This window comes from Harmonia axyridis, chromosome 3 (assembly GCF_914767665.1).
Source record: "Harmonia axyridis chromosome 3, icHarAxyr1.1, whole genome shotgun sequence".
Classification (NCBI taxonomy): domain Eukaryota; kingdom Metazoa; phylum Arthropoda; class Insecta; order Coleoptera; family Coccinellidae; genus Harmonia; species Harmonia axyridis.
The window spans coordinates 56,528,888-56,553,240 of NC_059503.1; the positions used below are offsets into that span (position 1 = coordinate 56,528,888).

The 24,353-nt window shown below is 36.3% G+C and overlaps 2 protein-coding genes across 2 annotated transcripts; one reads left to right on the plus strand and one right to left on the minus strand.

Annotated features, from left to right (window-relative positions):
• Nucleotides 1–203: 203 nt before the first annotated feature.
• Nucleotides 204–596, plus strand: LOC123675480. Its single transcript, XM_045610838.1, has one exon. The coding sequence runs from the start codon at nucleotides 204–206 to the stop codon at nucleotides 594–596; it is 393 nt and encodes a 130-aa protein (XP_045466794.1).
• A 17,269-nt stretch (nucleotides 597–17,865) lies between these two features.
• LOC123675694 lies at nucleotides 17,866–19,190 on the minus strand. Its single transcript, XM_045611153.1, has 2 exons — nucleotides 18,956–19,190; nucleotides 17,866–18,743 (listed from the first exon to the last, which is right to left on the minus strand). The coding sequence occupies exon 2, from the start codon at nucleotides 18,732–18,734 to the stop codon at nucleotides 18,150–18,152; it is 585 nt and encodes a 194-aa protein (XP_045467109.1). The 5' UTR covers nucleotides 18,735–18,743; nucleotides 18,956–19,190; the 3' UTR covers nucleotides 17,866–18,149.
• Nucleotides 19,191–24,353: the final 5,163 nt, after the last annotated feature.

Below are 24,353 nucleotides of genomic sequence, written 5' to 3' on the forward strand. Positions count from 1 at the left end.
GTTTGGTAACCCTGCGTCATCTGTATTTTATGTGTGCTGAGGGTAATGAGGCCTAACTTACCCAGACGTTGTTTTCCTCGATAAAGCATTGAGGAGAACGATTATCCTTCGACAAAAACTCACAACAAGAAGAACGTACCCAAGTGAATATAGCCTCAAGAATCTCTGGCTATCTGAAGGACCTCATATGGAAAAACAAATACATGTCCGCCGATAGTAAAGTCCGTATATACAAAACAGTTGTAAGACCTATACTTACATACGCAGTAGAAACTCGAGCGGACTCAACAAAAACGAAGAATACGATGAGGGCAGCAGAAATGATAATATTGAGAACTATTAAAGGGGTAAGCTTAAGAGATCAAATAAGAAGCGAAGCTATTAGCGAAGACCTGAAAATTCAAGACATAATAAGATTCACAAGAGCTAGACGACGATATCGGAGAGACCACTCCGACAGAATGATGGAAGATGGGCAAAGGATGGACGACCGAATTCAAAGAAACCTCCAGGCCGAACTTCCAAAAGATGGCACGAAAGCTGGACATCTGCTTCCCAAGAGGCTGAATAGTAGAAGAAACAAGACTACGTCTTAAGAAAAAAGAGTAAGAAGAAGATTTCCCTTTGAAAATGAAAGCATGAGCTTAACTACTATCGCAAAGATGAAGAGAGAAGCCCCTACATGAAAGTCAATATATAAAATCATCACATCATGTTAAGCATCTCGTATCTACAAACATTGCGAGACAAATAATATAATGACAGCACAACAGAAAGGATGTTCCAAGAATGCACTAGTAACCAACCAACCAAGCCTTCAAAAACACAGAAATCTTTTTATGACATACACTGCGCAAAAAAATTAACGCACATTATGGAAATCTCAAATTCATTCTACAACTGAAGGTGTTCTCAATGATAATTATTTTTATCAGAATTATGCATGCATATGTTATCCACTTTCAACGTTTTTCTTCAATACTGATGTTTTTTCCCAGCAGGAATAAAAAAAAAATGAGATTATCAGATTTTGAATGTATTGGCTCCATTCTGAAATCAGTTGTTCTCGATCAATTCTAGTGATCAATAGTTTTTCTTTCGTTTGATTTTCTACACTCGATCGCTATGCAACGCGAAACATGCAATTTGACCCAAGAGGAATGCGCCCAAGCAGTAGTTTTGCGAGAAGAAGGGTGGACATACACAAGAATTGCAGAAAGGTTTGAAGTTTCCCATACAAGTGTGTCCAGAATGTTGCAGCGATTCAGGGAGACAGGTATGAATGTCCGAAGACCAGGACAGGGTAGACCACGGGTAACAACTGCCATTCAAGAACGTTACTTGAGAGTTTCTTCGTTGAGACAACGGTTTGCAACCGCTCGCCTCAAAATCAGCTTGAGCAAACTCATGGGGTGCAAATTAGCACTCAGACAATAAGAAATCGCCTCAGAGAATATGATTTAAGGCCTCGTGTCGCGACAGGAGGCCCAGCTCTTACCCCAGCCCAGCCCATCGAAGGGCGCGTTTGGATTTTGCGAGAGAGCATATCCATTGGGAATAGACTGCAAATTATGGTCAAACTGGTAGGAAATATTTCCAAAAGACAGAAGACAGAAACAATGAAATCGGACGATCTTTATAAATACCTAGGAATGAAACAAATCTGACGAGTAAACCATCAATTAATGAAAGAAGACTTAACAACTGAGTTTATTAGGAGAATCAACAAAATTTTAAAAACAAACCTTAACAGTAAGAACATGACGAGAGCTATCAATACATGCATATTCATTGCTAACACACTCTTTCGATGTAATTCCATGGAGTAAAACAGATATAAAAAACGTGCAACGCAAAATGAGAACCTTAATGACAAAAGCACACAAGCACCATCCGAAAAGTAACATTGAGAGGACGAAACTGCCGAGGAATAAGGGAGGTCTGCTAATCATCATGGAACTTGCCCATAGGCAAATAGAATGCATACGCACATACTTCAAAAACAAATCAGGCACGTCAGAGGTCTATAAAATACTGTGTGAAGCAGACGAATCAACACCTTCACAACTGCACAAGGAGCAATTGTCATACAACCACCTGACAATCCAAGAAAAACTGCAAAGATGGAGAGAAAAGCCCCTACATGGATGACATTTCAACGAGGTGAACCAGCATCATCGACATTGAAGCGTCGAACTATTTGCTCATATCTGGTGCAAAGTACCCAGAAACGGAAGGTTTTCTTTTGGCCATCCAAGGTCAAGTGATCTCAACAAAAAATTACAAGCATATCATGAAGTATCGAACTATTACTGACGATCGATGCCGTTATGGGTGTCCAACGAATGAGACAATCCAACATATCACGGGAGAATATCAAATGTTTTCAGGGAATGAAGGTAAAGAGAGACACGATGCAGTAGGAAATATACTACACCAAGAATTGGCAACCATATTAGGACTAATTCATCCTGAAAAAGTGCCATACTACTAGTACCAACCGAAACCATCCTGGAAAACGAACGCTATAAACTGTAGTGGGATCGTACAGTTTTGACTTATAAAACAGTCCTTCACAACAGACCAGATTACTACTAGTCGATAAACATCCAAAGACAGCATCACTCATCGACGTAGCAATACGATAGCAATACAAAAAGAGGTCGGAAAAATTTCAAAAATATAGAGACCTCGAATTTCAAATAAAGAGTCAGTGGGGAATGATATCAACGAGAACTATTCCGATTATCACCTCAACAACTGGAATATGAACCAAAAATCTCGAGAGAAATATCAAGCAATTAGGACTTATTGAGTATATTTGTAATAGGTTTTATTTTTGGTCTGTAATTGAGTTAAGTCTAGGTAAATCTATAAATAGTGGAACCATTGCCTATCAGGTACCTGAACTGACTCTTTAATTCTTGGGTAAGAAAGAGAAAAAAGCAGACTTCTATATAAAGTTGGGCTTAATGAAGTAAAGGCTCTTGATAAGAATAGGTCATGTTTTACATATATAGGGGTGAAAATGCATCAGTTGAGTACAGAGAAACTCAAAGAAGGGATTTTTGACGGCCCTTCACAAATAAGACAATTTATGATGGATCCTGCCTTCATAAATTCAATTAATCAAGTTGAACGAGAAGCTTGGACATTGTCATTATTATTATTATTAATAGCTTAATAGTTTCATATTCTTAGGGTGCAATATGAGTATTAAAATACACTATTTACACAACCACTTAGACCGCTTTCCAGAAAATTCAGGAGACATAAGTGAGGAACAAGGTGAAAGATTTCACCAAGATATTGAAATTATGGACATGCACATGATGGCAGATTACTGCTGGAGATTAAAAACGGATTGTTTAAAAAAACATTCAAGAATGTCGCGGAAAGAAGCTTTCGAAGTATTTAGTTACTATTTGATTTCTCAATGTTATTTTTGGTTTGTAAAAGTTCGACTAACATTTCTCTAAAATTGTATATCTCAAAAATTTGAGCTCTTAGGTAAAAATTAATACGTTATTTGAATTCTGGAAATCAAATTGATATAGGATCAGCTCAAAAAACCTAAACACCAAAAGAGCTGTTCCCTATGAATCAATCAGTAGGATCCTGGCTCAGATGCGGTACGAATATTCGCATTTGCCGTGTAGGTTTGTGGGAGCCTTAAAACATATTTCTTGTTTTTTTTCGCAAATATTTTGGTGTACATAATAATAATAATAATACTAATCTATTAGATCCCCCCAAAATTTTACAAGGAGTGTCAAAGAATTGTATGATAAATCTACATCATAATATGAAAAAAATGTATGAATCAGACAATAGCTAATAAATAAATACTTCTAAAATTTACAACAACCAATTATAAAACAAACTATTACACATAGGTACGAACTGAAACACAGAAAGATAATGACTAGAACTGGTACCTCATAAATTCATCCATTGAATAAAATGCACATTTAGTGAGAATGGCTTCAGCTTTCCGCTTGAATGTTTTATAATCCAGTGATGTTAGGGATTGTGGAAGTTTGTTGTATATTTCCATTCCATTGAATATATATGCGTATTTTGAGTCTTCTTCAGTCTACGCCGAAAACGAGATTTCGTTCACATAAAAAGCTTAACAAAGAATATTCTAGTTCTAGCTCTCCACAATCTTATCTCCTATTGAGTTCTGATTTTCGCAAAATGCAAAATGGACACCATATGTACAGTGAAAGGTACATTCGAAAGAGCTAAAATCTTAATAAAGTCATTTACAACTCCATCCGATTATCCATACAAATTTTCATCAATATCTCTTCAAAGCAAGGGTCGGACGAGGTTGGCACCAGCTGGCTCAAGATCGTATCAATTGGAGGCCTATTCATTCATTCATTCATTCATTCTCGCTTGTTGGGCTCAAATTGGAGGCCTATGTCCAGCAGTGAATGCAAAGAGACTGTTGAAGTAGAAGAAGAAGCATCTCTTCAGTAAAACCATGAATGGATCCAAGGAATTCCATCTTTGCCTAATATACTCAACGCTTATCCTTCATCTGATCATAGATCTAGAGAGATTACCGTTACTTCGGGAGTACCTCAGGGGTCTAACCTGGGACCGCTATTATTTATCTTGTTTATTAATGATCTTCTACAGATAATAAAAAATTTGAAGTTAGCTTATGCGGATGATTTTAAAATTTTTGCGGAAATTTCATCTGCTGATGACTGTTTGAGTTTGCAGGAAGACATAGATGTTGTAAATAGGTGGTGTAACAGCAATAAATTTCATTTGAATGTATCGAAATGTAGCGTAGTGTCTTACACACGGAGGAAGGAAATGCATCTATTTGATTACAACATTAGAGGTATAAATCTCTCTCGGCTTACTGAAATCAAGGACCTGGGTTTGGTATTTGATCAAAGGTTTTCTTTCATACCACATATTACTCAGCTGACTTTATCGGCATGTAGAATATATGGTTTCATTGTACGAAACGCGAGATTGTTTGAGAATTCGTCAACAATAATTCACTTATTCAACGCGTTGGTCAGAAGTAAGCTCGAGTATGGTTGCCTAATTTTGCGCCCAATCTATAACTGTCATGCTCACCATCTAGAGACTGTACAAAGAAGTTTTTTGAAATGGCTTTCATATCGTGAGGATGGACTGTACCCACCTAGGGGATACGATCATAGTATCTTATTATCAAGATTTAATTCGAAAAGCCTCGAATACAGAAGAGGTTGGCATGCCATAAAATTCCTTCATGGTCTTCTGGGTGGTAGAATTGACTGCGTTGAGTTGCTGAGTAAGCTAGATTTTTTCGTACCTCGCCCAAATGCTAGAACCAGATTTTTTTTTACATAAGTATACCAAGAACTAATTTGCTTTTGCAGCCACCACTAAGATTTGCTCATTCCGTTGTTAATTCTATAGCAGATAGATGTGATCTGCATTCTCAATCTATGGATTATATATGTAATTTGTATTTGAATGAAAACTTCTGAAGTTAAGATGAACACGCATGACATTATATTGCATTTGATTTCCATTTCTTTCTTGTATTTTGTTTTTCTTTTCCGGGGCCTGAAAATTGTCTGTTGGGGTGTTTATCTCTTAATTTTCATGGTTTTATTGGATTATGTTCATGATATAGCATTGATTTTTTTTTCTTTTTAAATTAGTATTAATTTTATATTGATTGTTGTTTTTGATTTCCTGTAATTGGGTACCAATACCTGTTGGAAATAAAGGCTTATTATAAAGGATTATTATCTGAAAAAAAAAATAATTTTTTATGGTACAATCCCCGGCCCAGCCTGCCGAATTTCGATAAAATTGCATAATAATAATTGTATAAGTAAATACTGTTAAAATGATCCGCGAACACAGACTAACACACTAACAATGTTCTCTTTCGGTAGACTCGGAAGCACAAGTAATATCAAAATGTTCTTTCAAAATAAGTTGAACTAAGCTTAACAAGTAAAGCTGATAAGCGGTTCATAAAATCCTCATTTATGACGTAACCCCGCGATAAATTATCAGACAAGGACAATCGTGTTGACATGTGTATGCGACGGAAGTAGTATTTCAACTAAATTGCCGAAGTAGGAGCGCGCCAACTGGGCAAATATGTGATTTTCCGTCGTGACGACTTTGATGCCGGAAATCAACAGATTTTACCGTATCTGTCAAGGTCAAGAACTAACATGTTTCAGAAAATGAGTCAGATCATAACGTTTTTAATGAAAACTTTTTTTAAATTGAATTGATTTTCATTCTCGAACCCAGATTATCATGATGATCTGATTTTCTTTTTATTAGAAACCAAACCAATCCGCTATGTTGTAAGAAACTCAGATCGAAAAAATAGCGTTAATTTTCAATGAAGGCAATGAAAACAATCAGGCAGGGAAGTGAAGTCCGCTAAAGCACTTTCATTCTTCCACCCTTGAAGATCACATATACAGTGTGTTTCAAAAAGAGGTGACCCCATCACTAGGATAGGTAGGAAATTGCCAAATAATTGGGGTTTGCTCATGAGTAATAATCATAGATAGAGGGAGTATACGCAAATTCTACATGTCCACAACATGGTTAGAGTTCGTTGTCGGATTGTGATATATTTTCAAATTCACAATTTTACTAAATCATTATGAATGTATATTATATTGAATGAAATATAGTTATTTCAGTATTCTCAATTGAATATGCAAATTTGGAATCCGATATTTTTCCTAATTGTCGAATTTATAGTACGCAGAATCAGGCGCGGATCCAGGGGGAACTGGGGGAACGTTCCTCCACCAAATGACCCGGGCACCTCTTAAATTTTGCCGGCCCTCCTAGAATTTGACATACTAAGGCTCAAATAATCACTATTTTTCTATGAATGCAGTTCTTAAATATTTTTGCCAATGGTGTTTTTATTGGGAGCTACTCAATTTATCATTCTCCAAAATTCCAGTATCTTTTGGCTCTTGAGTATCTAAAAGTTCCCCCCCCCCCAAAAGTGGGACCTGGATCCGCGCCTGCGCAGAATATTTATTATCTTCTGTATCTACCTGTTGAAATCCAAGGTTTGGCAACTATTGCTCTCCGTTGTTTCACGTCTGGCGCGCTTGAAGTTTGTTTTCTGAATTTCCGATATATACAACTCCACATGAGTTAGGAATATTGACTTAAATTGCAAAAAAAAAATAGTTTGAATGAGATTTTTGTGACGAAAATTCATATTGATATGATTTCAAGTTGCAGAAAATGAAATTCATTTTAGCCTGTAGGTCTGCAGCGTCTATAGGGTGGTTAAGAAAAATCGAGTAAAATAACGAAATTTTATTCTCAGAGAATTCAAGCATTGTAAGACATCAATACAATGTATTGCCTTCACGGGCATCGATAACAGCTTGACATCTTGTTTGCATACTACACACGAGGTTGTTGAACATTTCTTGAGGAATTTGGTTCCATAAACGGGGCAGAAGCTCTCTAAGATCGTTTAAGGATTCTGGGGTAGGTTGATGATTATATAATCTTCTTTGGAGCATATCCCATGCATGTTCTATGCAATTAAAATCTGGTGAGTGCGGAGGTATTGATAAATGTGGAATACCAAGCTCCTCGCGCGCATTCTCAACCATGGCTGCACGGTGCGATCTAGCGTTATCGTATAGAAATTGAAAAGTTTCACCAATAGCACCGTGAAAATTTGGCACAACATTGTCAATGACATGCTCCCTATAGTGGAATGGATGGACTTCTTGGACATAGTGACCATTACGGGGTATGCGTGGGATTGTCCATACCCTTATTCTTCGAGAATCTGAAAATCGTCCATATCTGGATTCATCAGTGAAAAGGACACTACACCAATGATCGTTCCAATTGATATGTTGCCTTGCCCATTCCAGTCTTTGACGCTTATGGTCACGTGTTAATGGAACTCCTCTTAATGGACGTCTAGAACCTATATTCACCTCTCTCAAACTTCGTCTGATGTTTTCGATGGAAACTTGGACCCCATCTGCATTTTGAAGAGTATTCCGTAGCATTCTACACGCAGATGTAGGGTTTCTTCTCGCCGAAACGGTGATGAAACGATCCTGGACAGGTGTTGTTTTTCGTCGCCCACCAAGCCTTGGTCTTTCCAACACGGAACCTGTCTCCCTGAACCTATTCCAAAGTCGAGATATCACACTTTAGCTGACTTGGAGCCTTTCCGCCAGAACAACCTGAGTTAGGCCAACCCTGTAGCATTCCGATAGCCCTATTAGCCTCAGCGTTTGTTAATTTAAGTCTTGGCATTTTCAGAAAACTCGTTTCAAATCGAAGACGTTGATGAACTGACTCCATTTCAAAATAAGAAAATTCATGGAGCATATGCAAAGAACCAAACTTCTGAAAAAAGGCGACCAGATTGACAAAATGTCACATACTGATTTTTATTGGATCGACTTGTCAAAACGATTGAATACGATATCCCTAACTCTTGTGGAGCAGTATATTTAGGTTTTATTTCAATATATTTTGAATTGATATGAAATGTTGATCCACTATAGGACTTAAGAAGCGTGTTCTTCGTGGAGAAACTCGCAAATTGATTGAAATATCGTATCACTGATATGTTTTCATTTCCGCGCGCTTCATGTCAAACTTAATAGTTCATATTGGGAACAAAATTTGCTTACTGAAAATGACATATGCTCCCTCTATCTATGTTTATTACTCTGAGGGTTTGCTCAATAAAAGATTCTCGTAACACCATCAGTATTCGAGATAAAGGGCATTGAAGGAAAAAAAATTACACATAATTAACGATTTTGGCAAAATTGTAATGAAATTTTATACGAATATATTTTGGAAGCTAATACAGCCCATGAATTTGTTTTTATATCTGACTCTCATAGTAGTATTGAAGATTTTATTATTAAGTGATAACCGATGATGGTATGAAGATAAAGTAATAATAAAGGTATTAATTAAACAAAAAGATTAAAATAAAAGACTAAAAGCATAAAATACACAAGTCTATCTTTTTTCTATTCTATCCATTCATCTTCTAAACGGTTGGGAATTAGCTATGAGGTCATTAAAGTGACGTTGAATTCTGTCTTCTAATTCTTGGCGTGAATTTACCAGAGTTAGCATAGACTTTTTCCTTGAAATACGACCAAACTATGTAGTCCAAAGGATTAAAATCGCATGACAGAGGAGGCCAATGGATCGGAGCTTTGCTGAAGCGTAAAACTGAATAATGTTTTAGTTCTCTTGATATTCTGATTAATAAATAAGGCCTTAAAAATGTTATGTTAAATGCTGCTTAGTATAAACCGTTTAACTAGCGCCTTCAATGAGAGAAGATAGATAGAAAATATCGTGGGAAGTATTAGCTTCCGAAATATTTTTGTATGAAATTTCATTACAATACTAAAAAAAATGGAAAAATATTTTTTCGGCAACCGTCCGGGAAGTGCTCACTTCCCGGGCGCTTCTTATCTGAGAAAGTAGCATTTCCCGGCCTAGTCCGGAAAGTACGTACTTCCCGGACTAGGCCGGAAAAGAATCATAGAATCCATAGCAACCGAGATAACGGCTGACAGTTCATATGAAATTAGTTGACAAAAATTTGCATGTTTTTTGATCGCAATCGCAATAAAATATGGAAAGCAGCAGCGATAGTGTTATTTTACATGGTTGCCGAAAAAATATTGTACGCAACACGCCCGAAAATGTTTTTTTTGGACTCACAGACTCACTGGAAGTCTATTCGTCCAAAAAAACCCTATTTTCCGGACTTGTTACGTAATAGTAATTTACGTAATAGTAATTTACGTAACAAGTCCGGAAAATAGGGTTTTTTTGGACGAATAGACAAAATTCCTGGAAAGTCCTGGAAGTCTGTGAGTCCAAAAAAACCCTATTTTCCGGACTTGTTACGTAAATCACTATTTTCTTCAACGCCCATTATCTTGAATACGGATGACGTTACGAAAATTTTTCATTGAGCCTACCCCGATTACTTCTAGACAATAGTAATTTCAATATTCCATGAGGATGACTACAATAAGACCTCATTGACATTCGGATTTTCAATACTGCTAAAACAGGAAAGCGGAAAGAGAGAGGCGGAATCTTCATGAATGCCAAAACAGAAAACTGTAAAAGGAAAAACAAAGATCTTTTTGTAGTTTTTCAAGCACGTTCCTGATGTTGATTTATTCTAAATTGAGATTGTCGTTGCCACTCAGTCTGGTGCGAGAGTAGGTAAATGTTAATTCGAACAAGAATGTATAAATATTAATAAATTTACAGATGCTAATTACATCAATTAGTATTCCGAAGCCGACTTCAACGTTATACTCTAATGACAATTATGTTAATTGAGCAATAATTATGAGTTGACAACTTACATGAGTTGACATTATTCAATTTCCTTTCTGGTATTTACGCCATTTTTTCTGAGGCGTATTTTTGAGGTACGCAGATAGGTTATATTCTGAATGACATTCAAATAATAAAAGCTGATAATATATGGAATAATTTAATTTAGATAGGATAAAATATAAATAATCAGAAATCGAACAATGAAAACTCTAAAATAATGGAATAAAAATCAAAGTGTTTAACCCTATTGGTGATATACAACGAATTTTGATCACATAGCATATTTGTCTTGAGAAAGTCGATTTCCTTCAGAGAAGCCTTTAATTCACGGCAAAATTCAAATCTGCATGTGGAGTATGAAAAAATGGGTGATCCATTTTGCGTTTCCGAAAAAAGACGCAAATAAAACACACTTTGATTTAGAACATCGATCAAATATTCAATTCAATATAATACTTAGAACTTGCCTTTATAAAGGGTGTTTTTGTTAGAGCTATAGAACTTTAAATTGCAATAAAACAACGATGTATTATTCGATTGACATGAATTTCATTTATCCGCAAGATAATCTTGTGGCCTTACATTTTAAATATGATTTCTGGCATATGACCGCCACGGCTGGCTCGGATGTAGTCCAATCTGGACGACCAATTTTCGATGACTTTTTCCAAAATTTGTGGTCAAGGGTTTGTGGCTTATCCGCATAGACCAATGACTTTACATAGCCCCACAGAAAGTAGTCTAGCGGTGTTAAATCACAAGATCTTGGAGGCCAATTCACAGGTCCAAAACGTGAAATTAGGCGGTCACCAAACGTGTCTTTCAATAATTCGATTGTGGCACGAGCTGTCTGACATGTTGCGCCGTCTTGTTGGAACCACAGCTCCTGGACATCATGGTTGTTCAATTCAGGAATGAAAAAGTTAGTAATCATAGCTCTATACCGATCACCATTGACTGTACCGTTCTGGCCATCATCGTTTTTAAAGAAGTACGGACCAATGATTCCACCAGCCCATAAAGCGCACCAAACAGTCAGTTTTTCTGGATTTAACGGTGTTTCGACATACACTTGAGGATAAGCTTAACTCCAAATGCGGCAGTTTTGTTTGTTGTCGTAGCCATTCAAGCAGAAATGCGCTTCATCGCTAAACAAAATTCGGGAACAACGGCAATCTCATTTTGGGCCCATTCGACGAATCTATGCCTTACTTGATGATCGTTTGGCTTCAATTCTTGCACGAGTTGTAAAAACGCAAACCAAGAACCTTCCGCAAAATCTTCCATAAAGTGGATGGACACAGATCCAATTCCTGTGCTCGATGGCGGATAAATTCATTCGGGTCTTCCTCAATGCTACGCTCTACCGCAGCAATAGCTTTTTCTGTACGCACCGTACGGCGTCTCTGGGGATGCGAGTTATCAATAAGAGTAAACGTGGTGCGAAAACGTTCCATGGTTAATCGAATTAACTGCTCTGATGGACTATTTTGTCGACGATGAAATGGACGTAGTGCGCGATACGTATTCTGAACAGAACCATTATTTTCGAAATAAAATTGCCCTATTTGCAAGCGTTGTTCAGTCGTAAGTCTATTCATGATGAATTGCCAAACCAAACTGAGAATAAATCATTTGACAGCTTTCAAATCAGTTGCCATCTTGAACAATAATACCAATTTAAAGTTATATACCTCGAAAAAACACCCTTTACTATACATATTCCATATTTACCAATTACTAACACAAATTCTATGGAAAATGAGTGATCTCTGGTGGTTGCTTTCAGGGCAATAAACCAATGTTTTCTTACTGAAATATCAAAAACATCGTAAAAGCGATTATATCTGCTAGTAGTTTCAAAACGTTCAATAATGGACTTCCGCAGGGATCGGTTTTGTCTCCCATATTTTTCAATTTATACTTGTATGGCAGCCCAGTTATCTGTTATCTGTTTATTCATCTCTGCCGATGATATTGCTCTTATGTTTCGTCATACTGGATTTCGGAATTATTGACAATATTTTAAATGAAGATCTATAAATAATGGAAAATTATCTCCTTGAGTGGCGGTCATGCCCTAATCCGAATAAAACAGAAGTTTTCTGTTTTCATTTGAATAATCAACGAAAATATAGAAAATTGGAAGCAAATTTCAATAATTCCGTCTTGAATCATAATAATACTACCAAATATCTTGGAGTAAAACTTGATTCTTCTTTGAATTTCTAGGTTCACTTGGAAAATTTACGATTGAATGCGGGGAAGTCAAAAATTAGCTAGTTCTTCATTGGATGCAGATGCCAGCACTCTTCGTTCGGCAGCCTTGGCCATGGTTTTTTCTGATGCTAAATACTGAGAAAAAGAGAGAAAAGTTTATTGATGGCCATCAACCTGAGGTCCTTCAGCCTAACTGAATACCAATTACATTGGTTACCAGTGCTATCACATATACTTTTGCCTCATATCCTTGACTGGTCTCACTCAAGAAATATTGGGAAAAATTTCATTTCTACCCGAACTTCCAATTGTTTCTTATCTCCGATATACTACAACTGCCTGATCAAAGTCACGCAATCAATCTAATGAAAGTGACAAGGAAATTTGGCTTTCGGAATGGAGTTTTTGTAATGTTTTCAACAAAAGTCTAATCGTTGATCCTTCAGATAAAGTTTCAGGTTTCAATCGTCTAGAATTTGGTGTATTTTAAATCAACTTAGAGCACATTAAGAAGAAGGAGAAGAAGAGCTGATCAAGGTCGTTGCAATAGTATGCTCTTCAAATGGCATTCTATCATAAATTTCATGGTGGTTACCAAGCTACCCATTCAGTTTCAGATTCTTTTTTAGAATGGGGGGCTAACTTCAAATCAATATAATGGAAACTAACATTTATTACTCCTTTCTGGTTCTTTGCTTCTTTGTTTTCAGATTTAATGATCGTCAACCATTGGTAAAGAGAAAGGATGGAGAGGATTTTGTTTGGATGAAGAGGAAGCCCTTCAATATAAATATGTCAGGTTATTCTGTGAACAAATTCTCAAACTTGTCACTACATTTACACGGGGAGACAGAGTTTTTGCTGAGGTTTTATCCTCGGTTTTATCTGTGCTCTTTTAGAATACGTTGAAATGTATGTTGCCTTGTTTATACATTTCCTCTGCTAATACTGAGAGTACATCTGCACATGCTTTGTAGTTTGAAGTTAATAAATTTTTGTATCGCTCTATCACAAAAGAATATTTATCTGCTAGTAATGAAATTCAACATAAATCCACTGAGAAAATCTTGATCATAACGGTATGAATAGAAATGGCTTGATATTCGTCTGTTAAATGCCAAGACTTCTTCTTATCTGAAGAAACAATCGTCTCGATTTACTGCCTTATGTAAAAATTTAAATATCGACACCTAAGATTATCAATAATCCCACTGTAGCGACTGCTGATACCTCATAAAATATTCAAATCGAGTTAGCAGCTATATTAGCGATTCCAGTAGTCACTCCTCAAAGCCAATGTTCTTCATCCTTGAAAACAAGTTATCCTCACGCTGCAAACGACCATCTCAGCCATGAAATTCGACCTTATCGGGCAAGTTATTCGTATTTTTTTTCAGACCAAAACCAGGAGACTATAACGTGAGAAATTCATTGTTAATTCGTACACCCAAACAAGTTGATGCGAAGCCTGCTGCGATCCTGTTAGACTTTCACTGCGCAAGGCTCTATTCTTGTTTCCTCGTATTGATCGTGAGTTGTTAACAGTCGACCAAGTGAAGGTTGCCGCAGTTGTTCAATTAAATTTGAGGTATTTTTACGGATATTTCTTTGAATTGGTAATTTTCCAACATGATTTTCGGGCAAAATGGATCACGTGGTAATGTTTACATACTGTATAATTTTTTCCGATTTTACTTTGATAGTTTCGGAAAAACCATGAGATTTTAGGGGATGTTATTGTTGGAATTATTTGCCTGGACCACTGGTTTCAACCCCCCACGGGTGAATGAGATGATGTGCTCTTCCGGGATTACAATTCGTCATTTTGTGTATTCAAGGGTTGCCTAAGCTCGCATTTTTGGGACGCCTTGTTATTGTTTAAACAAACGAGTAGGGATTTGGCATTTTAATCAGGATTCGAATTATGTTTTACCTACAATTTGATCTCAAACATCGAAGAAAGTTAATATTTTGAATAAGAGTAGGTACCTGATCAATGTTCTACTTAAATAATTAAAAAAATTTAATGACAAAAGGTTGCTGAAACCATTGTAAAAATAAAGATTTATGACTCGTAATGCAAATAGTAGGTAGACATGAAAGATAATAACACAAAAGCTAAATGAAAACTATCATCGAGAATAGGTTGATAACACTTATAGTTCTCAAAAATACTTATATGGGTACCAGAAATGAATTTTGAAGAAAATCTACCAGAAATTATTGTAAACTGAATTGGAACTGATATGATATTTGTGATATTTCTATCTACCTATCGTTTATTTCTGAGGATTTCACGTTTCTTCCACAATATTGATTAGATGGAACTGCTTCTCTCCAAGAGTGCAATAAAATATTGCTCTTCTTATTACGAATTTGATTACAACATGTTAGTCAGTAATCCACCACTTGATATGAAAAAATAATGCTGCAACATCTAGTGTCGTAAGCGTTTCGACTGATTTTGATTCCATTACATGTAATATAATGAATATTACGAAATTATTACGATAACGTAGAGAATAAAATGTAGCTCCTTCAGTCTTCAAAACGTCATATTTATTTTTGTATTACATGATTCAATATCCATCGTTGAAACAAACAAAAATGGATGCTTCAAGCAAATCAGGTCTAGAATATAAAAATACTCCACGTAAATTTATATTGAATCTGCTGCTTATAACTACAATAACCGAAAGTTTATACTACCGCAAAAATTAAAAGATATGCCTATATGAAAAATATTATAGGTACCTACTGCTAAGGAGCAAAGAGGGATTATTCATCGGAAAACGTGTTTTAGACATATTTTCATGATTTGTGAATGAAATAAAGAGGAACAATGAAGATTCAATGCGGAATCAGATAAACAAAGTTAATATGTTGATCTCTTCAATCCCTGTTTTGAACCACAAATACTAAGATACAAACATAACTTCATCTTCTGAAAAACATGTTAAAGAGAGAGTTCTTCACAAAATATCTCGACTCCGGTTTTTAATCTGTCGAAATAAATACAGTTCAATAAATATAAGTGTCATTATGAACTAGTTTTCAGCGTTTGAGATATTCACATACCTATTGACATCTTTCTCGATCGTCTACTGCCCACTCTCTTGGAAAATATTATCAATTTGTGGCTCAATTGGACGATTGTGTCGAGCATAAACATCGCGTATTGTGCAAAATACATTTCTTACAGAGCTACCGTTTTCACAAAACAATTAACATCAATAAAAACAATAAGAATATTAAATCCAATCATCAAAACAATGGAACCGCAGTAGAAGATATTCACAAGAAAATAAAAAAAGTGGGGCCCACGTAGGAAGCACCATTATATGATACCTTACTTCTTGGAACAATTACCTCTCTTTGTAGCTGCACAAACCTTCCTTGGTCACTTAAACAACGAACACATACATCAGGAAAAACAATATTGAGAACATTATTATTATTATTATTAAACATCGATTAAAGTTCAAAGCCTATAAACTCACAGAAAAAAAAATTTTTAAAGAAAAGAACAAGGTAAAGTGCTTGAAAAGCGAAAAATAACAAAGATTATCTGTAGAGAAAAAAAAATATCACAATAAAATTACACACTTTCACTTGAATGCCAGGGTGTTGAAGATTCACTGGGGATTCAAGGGTGAAGCCAGGATTAAGCCACAAGAATGAAAACCGGACAGTAAAATCCAACATAGGCCATCAGTTCAGGGATTTGGACAGCAAAGACTGTGCGTTCGTATAGACGATAGACCACTTACCAGGCTAATTTATTTTTTTGGCTGTTTGGTATCTGTTATATTGGTGATAACAGGAGTACCAGATAGATATTTTATGTTAATATTAGATTCTCCTGCATTTATTCTGCCGTTGAGCTGTACACGTAACTCGCTAAGTTCCTTGATTTGCATAGGTGTCTTGTCGTCCGAGATGCTGAAATTTCGGCAATCAGGTTTATTTTTAATCATTGTGTTATTCTTCAGGATCTTAGTAGCAATCATTAGGTTAGTGAATGAAACTTTTAAAATCCTAGGACGATCGGTAGAAGGGGCGCCTATTCTTGCAACTGAGATTCGGTGCGAGTTTGCATCAGGAGCTACACAATCAAGAATCCTCAAAACTACAGACGAATCCTCATTGAAATTCGTCTCGGGTACACCACGGATCAAAACATTGTGGGATCTCCGAAGACGATCAAGCAGTTCGGATGGTTGCATGCTTGGATTAGGACAGGTACTAGTGGAGAGCTTAGACTTTTCAAATCTTGATAGCCTTCGATCAGTAGAATCTACAACGTCTTTGAGGGGCATGTGGCTCTCAGTCAAGAGATCAATCCTGGAGGAGCAAGTGGCAATATCCAAATCATGCTGCAATGGTTTGAGAATGGGTGGCCAAAGTATCGCTGTGGCGAAGTATTTCAGACGAGTGCTTCTCGAGTATCATAAAGATCTGACTAAAGGATTTGTTGATTAGCTTTAATTATGGAAATATCAGTAAATATCTCATTCAGTTTTCTCATGAGTGAAGCAAACTGATCTGAGCTCAGAGAAGCCGACTTTAATTGTTGAGAATCGACCTGAGCCGATGAGGAGGATGATTTACCACGAAGAGATCTACCCTCCATCCCAAAACGTAAAGGAAATTTGTTTGTTCTGAACAAAGTATAAAGAGCAGATAATTTTAGCAGGAATAGAATAGGAAATCACAGAATTTCACTCTCTTGGGCCGATCAGAGAGGCTTAAATACAGACAGGGTAGGCCACGGAAGAGAGGAGGTGCAGTACAGTGATTGGAAACATAAAATCACGTAACCACGCGGAAAGGATCCTGCATTCAAACGCCAAACGTCGCAATTAAAGATATATGAAATACCGTAAGGCGGTGTTACTTTGCAACAATTTTGACATTTTTATCAGTAAAACTACCTCTCATAATGAGTTGATAATTTGAAGTCTGATATATATATTTTTTTAGACTATTGTCTACACATGGAAGCCTATATATTGTCGACGAAATATGATAGTTACGAGATTTTTATTTTTTTATTTTTGTGTGAAGTCACCTGTCCGTAGTGTGAATTTACAAGAACATATAAAAATAAATATTATTCCAAGTCGAACTGTCTGAATGGATACTTTACACGTTATTTTTACATATGTTTTCTGATTGATTTTTTTTTTCATTGAACAAACTCAATATTTTTTCAAAAATATTTCACTAAATTCTTCAAAACGTACAAATATTTATTTATATTCGTAAATAAAGTACAAAAGTAAATAAAACATTTTTGTTAACTTGATAAAGTAAAAAGCATTCTCAACTCTAAATATAGGTATACATAAAATATTCAAAATTTGTACTCTGTAGTATTCAGTCCATCGAACGTATAAATGCCCCTCTTCATTGATGGAGGCTTCAGATACATAACAATGTCGTCTTCATTTTGTACGGAAATATCATCTTTGTCCGGGAAAACAAAAAGATTTTCCCGTTTCACTCTCATAAATTTGACCACCAATTCTGGCCTGTTCACCTCTTCAATCTTGCCGAAATATACATTTTTTAGATCCGGGGTCATCGGAAAGATTAGTTTCATCGAAATTTAAAATATTAGTAGGTGAAACATCTCTCAGGCTTCTCTCCAAATTTTCAAAATAATTTTGCATCTCCTCTTCCGTTTTCTCTGCACGACATGTCTTGATGTTCTGGCAGCTTCTTTGTGACAGCTTATCTTTGTGCCTATCCATAAAATTCAAAACCCAGTCGTGGCCTGGCAAGTTGTTTGGAAACTTGCTTATGATCGTTCCCTTTCGATCAAAATATCTTTTGACTAGTAATCTGAGATCGAATGCAGTGAGAGGACTTCCAAACTCACCAGCTGCAAGAAGCACGTCTACCAAAACTCTTTCCTCGACTTCCGTTAATGCAGTTGGTCCACCCACTTTGTTCTTATGTTTTCCTTTGACCTTGTTCCACAAGGTTTTCCATGGAATTCCATAACGGATTCCAGCTTCCCTGTAACTAGCCCCAGCACGGATTGCTGCAACAGCATTTTTTAATGTGTCTTCAGAATAATTTGCGTAATTTCTATTACCAACTCTTCTTTTATAAATGCGGCCCATTATACCAAGCTGAAAAAGAAGTTTATATTCATTAATTTGTGGAATCCCAATTTATGTGTAAAGTATCCTTGATATACAAAAAAACACATAACGTTGCATAGGAATATATAATGTTTATTTAAAATTGTGAATACATATTCTTAAAGTACTAATTCATATTGTACATATAAAATCAATCTGAAATTGCTGACTAAATTAAGGTAGTAACCCTTAGTACATACCAGTTGTTGAAACGGCCGATAATCACGCCGCAGCTCAAACGTCCACCACACCGTTCCACAACGGACTGAACACTTTTCTCGAATTGTGTAATTCCAACCATCATTCGACTTAATCAACTCTGCACGTGTTTTGTCGCAACGATGTCAGATTTAATACAAATATAATGTTCAGTGAAAATATACCGGTCATGTGTAAAGTCACCAATACGTAGCAAAGTAACACCGCGTTACGGTACTGCATTATTATGAGGGTTTTCCAATAAAAAGTTACATTGATATTAAACAAATGAGTATATTTTGGGAGAAATCATTGGATGTTTATCTCATTGTAGAGAGGATAATATGCTAATAATGTTGAAAAACGATATCAGCCAAACGGCTGCCACGACTACGGTTGCAGCGCCATTTCTTTTTCATGAAATTTTCTATAACCAACTCGCAAATTTATGGCAGTATTTCTATGATAACTTCATGAATTCCATCTTTAAAATCTCGAATCGATTTTAGATCGTTGTCTCAGACCTTTTATTTCACGTGGACCCAGAGAAAAAAGTCTAAAGGTGTTAAATCACAAGATCTCGGTGGCCAATTGTGATCAAGACCAGAAAATTGTTCTTGCAAAATTGCGATTGTTTCGTTGCTTGTTTGGGAAACCGTTTAGTTGCAAATAAACATGGTCCACATAAAGATCTTCCAAATTCGTTTGTGGATTACCTTATTCCCAAGATCGACGAGGAATCGACAAACCTGGGATTTCGTCAACAGTACAGGCTACAGCAACAGCAGCAATATTCTCAATTGTTCTTGAACGACGCCCACTGTTTCGATTCTTCACATCAATAAGCTCAAAGTGTCAATATTGCTGGATGAGAAGATGCTTAAAGACGACCCGAAACGAAAGTGCTTTAGTTCTGCGGTCTGTAACTGCAAAATATCAACTATTTCAATGCAATGTTAAACCTTGTATCTTGTATCGTTCCATTTTGAGCAATGGCGTAGATTTTACTTGTCAAATGTCAAAAGATGACAGCTTCAAAAGCGACAACTGCCAAGATAGCGAAACCATTCATTGAAAAATCCTTCAGATGCCAATGATGTATATTTTTTGTTCATGGTTTTTATTTCGTTTTCTGTTTTCTTGAGTAAAGGAAAGAAATGTCAGTATTTGAATATTTTAGCGATTTTGTTTTGCTGATTTATGGACGAAATGAATGTTTCTTGTTGTCTTTTACAGAACCGCAGTTAGATGTAAGTAATTAACCTTTTGAAACGTTGGCGTCACCGACTTCTCAAGTTTTAAATGATTTGTTTGTGGGAATAATTTGAAATGTTTCACGTGAGGTTCTCTAAAAAGAAGGAGGAAGGTGCCAATGTAGCACTGAAATATAGATGTTCATAACAAATGGTTGTTTAAATTGAATGGCCTTCTTTGCCGAGAACCCAATTGAAGTTTGTTAGTTTAGAATTTCACGGCAACACTCCCTGTAGGCTCCATTAGAGCTTCTTCTTGCAGTATATCTGCTATCGGAGGTTCGCTATTATCACAGCAATCCGAATCCTGTTAACTGACAGGAGCTACATTCTCAAATTGTTTGGAATTGCACAATGAGAAAACAAATGTTTTTTTTTATGGAACACTCTCTGTTTTTATTCAATTGAAATATCAGATTTCGTGGAATAAATGAACTCAAGTTTGTTCAAATTTTCATATGCTTCAAACTTGCCGTGTTTGAGATATTTCCATTTTTCATAATTTAAGGTGGTTGATCTGATACTTTCACAGTGAAACTTTTAGACAAGAAGTTAAGGATAACTTCAGGAAATTTACCTCTCATACTAAAATATGGTTTTTGATGGTATGCCAAATTTCCAACTAAGGTCGGAAGCATTTTTCAGTTCAAAAAATACGGCTAAATATTTCTTTTCCGAAAAATGTAAGGTAATTGTATATCAACCTATATGAGCTAGAGACCTAGCTGTCTTTCCACCTTTCATTTGGGAATGGTTTTCATGATTGTCCTACCCTAGGACCATAGTATTTTCCTTGGAACATTACTGAGAGGAACGGTAATTGCCTTCTAACAGATTTATTTCGAAATTATCAATTGATGTTTAAAAATAGTTCACAATGTGAATTATTAATGAAAATTCTTTCGTGATTCAAAAAGGTCAATGTTTTTCTCAGTTGAATGATTTAGCTATTGTGAAGTTATGAAAAAAAGATTCCTGATAAAACATTCAACAATCAAATCAGGATTCTGCACTCCTATGGATTCGGCTAGCTCGATTTTGATTGGCGACAAGTTCCATCTCCCTTGTATTCGGGATCGAGCACATATATGTTTACTTTCCGTTCCTTCTATCTATATTCTAAGGTTTTTTTCATATTTTTTATCAGATCACGTCAATATTTTCCCTTCCATCTCTAACTGATGGCCTTATAGAGTAATGTAATTACTTTTCGTTAATTGGCTTTTCTTTACATGACTATCAGTTCATAATTATAAAATATACCTACACTGAAATAGTAGAATTGGTAATGCGAGTGGGAGAATTGAAATATAACAAATAAGACACAGTTGTCATTTTTCCACAATATCATTAACAAATTTATCATCTCGCTCTAGCTTTTACTGAAAGACCCAGTACATTCTTGCCACGTCACCGTAATTTTGGTAATGGAGGGGGCACGCGAACTCAGGAAGTCGCCCAAAAACATGTGACGGATTATACACGCTGTGGGTTGAGCGGAAGGGGGATGAGACACGACAGGGCCGTATCAAGAAATATTGGCCTATATGAATATCGCCAATTTCGCATATTTTGGAACTAGATAGGTACACCATAGTTCAAAATAAGATTGTAGATTCTCGTCGTGTGGTTGGAGCATGAAAAGACAGAGTCACATTGGTGTCGGGTATAGTGAAATAATTTCATTGATCACCTATACTAACTACAGGTGTTTCTCAATTGATGCAGTAGATTAAAAAAAAAATTAATTGCATCGAAAATAAAGAATTCATTCAAAGTTGGCCGATTACTAATGCCGAAAAATACATAGAAATGAGCCTCCCTACTATCATATAAATTCAGTCTTATGTTTCTACACCAACATGTTTTTTCCAAAGATGATGTTATTCCAAGTAGTTTTTATTACCTGTTGATTTAATTCTTTTACTTCCAGAACACCTTTGCTTGTTATTTGAACACCCAGGTAGGTAAACATGGTTTGCAGATGTATTATTGTATCATCTACATCTTGAGAGTATCTTATTTAACTTGTAGTCATCCACTTTTCGTTGCTGATATTATCCTAACATTACTAGTGATTTAGTTGTCTTTGGGGATTGCCTTTATTTTCTGTAGGTACACTAGAAGCAAGCAAGTCAGGTAGAGAATCAAAATCGAGGATGTCTCTCTGTTTATTTTCTGTAGGTTTTATAATTGATAAATTACAAATTCAATGCCAAGATGATTGATCTCAGAGCAATAATATTATGGAAAGGAAACTTGATCAAGTGACAAATTCCAATGACTTTAATATTTTTCTTGGTTTCCCTGTCTTTCCCAGTTTTTGTAGTTCTTGAAATTGTTGAGCACAGATTAAAAAGGCAACCTTGGCACTACCGAGTGCTCTTACATTTCCATAGAGGAGAAGCTCCTGTTGTTAACCTATCACCCCAAAAGGCAACCTTGGCACTACCGAGTGCTCTTACATTTCCATAGAGGAGAAGCTCCTGTTGTTAACCTATCACCCCAATCCGGGAATTATTTCAGATAGCCCAACCCTGCATCGATCAAAGGTCAAATTGATCTTTTTGCCCAAAGCAGATTCCAAAAAAGCTTCCTGTCCCTAAGCCGCTTAGATTTCTGGCCAAGCTACCGGTACCAGAGACAGTTTGTCCTAAAAAAAATTGTTTATGGTACCAAAATGTAGAATGTGAAGTTGAACAGGTTTGTATTTTTCAATCTCTCAAGATGGCTCGATGCGAATTCCTTTGAATTCTGAAGTCTTCTTGCGTAATTCTCAAATCTCATCACATCTCTTGATTGTTTGGCATCTTCTTTATAGTATTTTTTGTTAATATTTTCTAGCGTTTCTGTGAATTTCTTCTGTTCAGCTATAGCCCTCTTCAATTCATGTTCTTCCTTATTTTAATATCAAACTCTTTCCATAGAGATGCCCTGCTCACAAAATAGAAGACGCAGAGTGTCTTGAAGCCAATTATTGTATATCTTTGTGGTTTTGATTTGAGATCAAGTGGAGTTGAAGTTTCTGGAAGCAAATAAACTTTATCATTATTAATGAAAGCTCACATTTGCCAGCAAACCATTGAGTGAATTAGCGACCAAAAATATCCGAAGAAATGGAAACCAAGCGTCTGTTATGCAGTTTCTTTTGTAATATTTCGAGGTATTAGATGTACAACTTTGCTCCCGGCATTTTGCAATAGATGGCTGTGTTGCAGTAAGTGATAGTCGAAATAAATAGATCGTAGAGGTCATACAATAAGCTCAGGTATTTGTTAACATAACGCCATTGAAATATTAGACGATTTGTGTCTGCATCATGAAGTTATTCAAACATGCCAGATTATACGAGCCAAATTTTGGTCATTTGCGGGATGTTTTAATTCTCTGCTTTAATATGAAGATATCCGAGACTAAGGCCCATCAAATGCTCTTGAATATCTATGATGAGGCCGCTATTAGTGAAAGAACGTGCAGAGAGTGGTTTCAACAAGACTGGTGGTTTTGATCAGCATGGCGTTTTCGAACATATAGAATTGGGGGCATTACTTGATCAAGACTCGTGTCAAACACAACAAGAATTGGCAGGATCATTGGGAATGACGCAACAAGCCATTTCACAACACCTGAAAGACATGGGAATGATTCAGAAACAAGGAAATTGGATGCTCTATCAGTTGAAGCCGATATATGTTGAACAGCGTCTGAGACCGTATTCTCGACAAGTGATCTTTCAACACGTGTTCAGAGCACTGAAAGAACGTATACGTTTTGAAAGATCACTTGTCGAGAATACGGTCCCTGTTTTCTTATGGACAATTCCTTGCAGGGCAATGACGAAAGGGATTTATGCATCCCATTGTGACGATAATCCCAAGCGCAGAAAATCATAGGGATATCCTGGCGATACTTCCACGTCCACGACCAAATGGAATATTCGAGGTTCTAAGGTCATGCTCAGTATTTGGCGGGACCAGCTCGGCGTAGTTTATTATAAGTTGTTAGAACCGACTAAAACAATCACGGGCGATTGTTATCGAAAGCAATTAATGCACTCGAGCCGAGCATTGAAAGACCAACGGCCGCAATACAATGAGAGACATGATAAAGTGATTTTACAGCATGACAATGCTCGACCCCATTTTGT